The 1,174-nt window shown below is 51.2% G+C and overlaps 1 protein-coding gene across 2 annotated transcripts in view; it reads left to right on the top strand.

Moving 5' to 3' along the window:
- Window positions 1-1,174, top strand: part of DEAF1 (DEAF1 transcription factor) — a 51,263-nt gene that overhangs the window by 24,420 nt on the left and 25,669 nt on the right. For both annotated transcript variants that reach the window (XM_017507855.2, XM_037731140.1), the window contains one exon: window positions 914-1,161. In XM_017507855.2, the coding sequence (XP_017363344.1) occupies window positions 914-1,161 (248 nt within the window). The remainder of the gene's footprint in view (window positions 1-913; window positions 1,162-1,174) is intronic.

Raw genomic sequence — 1,174 nt, forward strand, 5'->3', positions numbered from 1 at the left:
AAAAAAAAAAAAAAAAAAGATTTAGCCTGGGGCCACTTCTTTCCTTGGTCATTGCCCTCGGGGCTGATTCAGTGAACATTTCCGGGTCCAGCAGGCACATTCGGATGATTTTTACAACATGGAGCTGGATGGGTGGAGTGGGAAGGCATGGACGCCTCACTTCTGGTGCAAGCTGGGGGGGTGTCAGGCAGTGATTTGTTGTCTGTCAGTTTTTTACCGTACTTCCCAACATTTGGTGAGAGTTTTCTGTTTTTTATTTTTGAGATGGAATCACTCTGTCACCCAGGCTGGAGTGCAGTGGCTTGATCTCGGCTCACTGCAACCTCTGCCTCCTGGGTTCAGGCGGTTTTCATGCCTCAGCCTCCCAGGTAGCTAGGATTACAGATGCTTCCATGCCTGGCTAATTTTTGTATTTTTTTGGTAGAGACAGGGTTTCCCCATGTTGATGAGGCTGGCCTCAAACTCCTGACCTGAAGAGATCTGCCCGCCGTGGCCTCCCAAAATGTTGGGATTACAGGTGTGAGCCACCATGCCTGGCCTCTTTTCTTTCTGAGCCAGTGTCTCACTAGCTCACCAAGGCTGAAGGGTGTTGGTACAATCATGGCTCACTATAGCCTTGACCACCTGGGCTCGTGTGATCCTCTCGCCTCAGCTTCCTGAGTAACTGGAATCATAGGTGAATGCCACCATGCCCAGCTAGTTGCTTTTGTTTTTCTTTTGTAGAGACAAGGTCTTGCTATGTTGCCAAGGCTGGTCTTGAGCTCATGGACTCAGGTGATCCTTCCACCTCAGCCGCCCACAACGTGGGGATTACAATCATGAGCCATTGTGCCAGGTGATGAGAATTTTTAATGGAGGCCATACACAGGAAATGTATTAATTTCTTTGTTATTTTGCTTTGCAAATGCTCTAGTGTTGACATCCCTGCCTGCCCTGGCAGTCCCACCCCCGACTCCCACCAAAGCGTCACCTCCTGCGATGGTGAACGGGCTGGAGCTGTCGGAGCCGCGGAGCTGGTTGTACCTGGAAGAGATGGTCAACTCCTTGCTCAACACCGCACAGCAGCTAAAGACGATGTTCGAACAGGCCAAACATGCCAGCACCTACCGAGAGGCTGCCGCAAACCAGGCCAAGATCCATGCTGACGCCGAACGGAAGGAGGTAACGTGGGGGT

The sequence above is a fragment of the Cebus imitator genome, unplaced genomic scaffold, assembly GCF_001604975.1.
Source record: "Cebus imitator isolate Cc_AM_T3 unplaced genomic scaffold, Cebus_imitator-1.0 Scaffold384, whole genome shotgun sequence".
Taxonomy (NCBI): Eukaryota; Metazoa; Chordata; class Mammalia; order Primates; family Cebidae; genus Cebus; species Cebus imitator.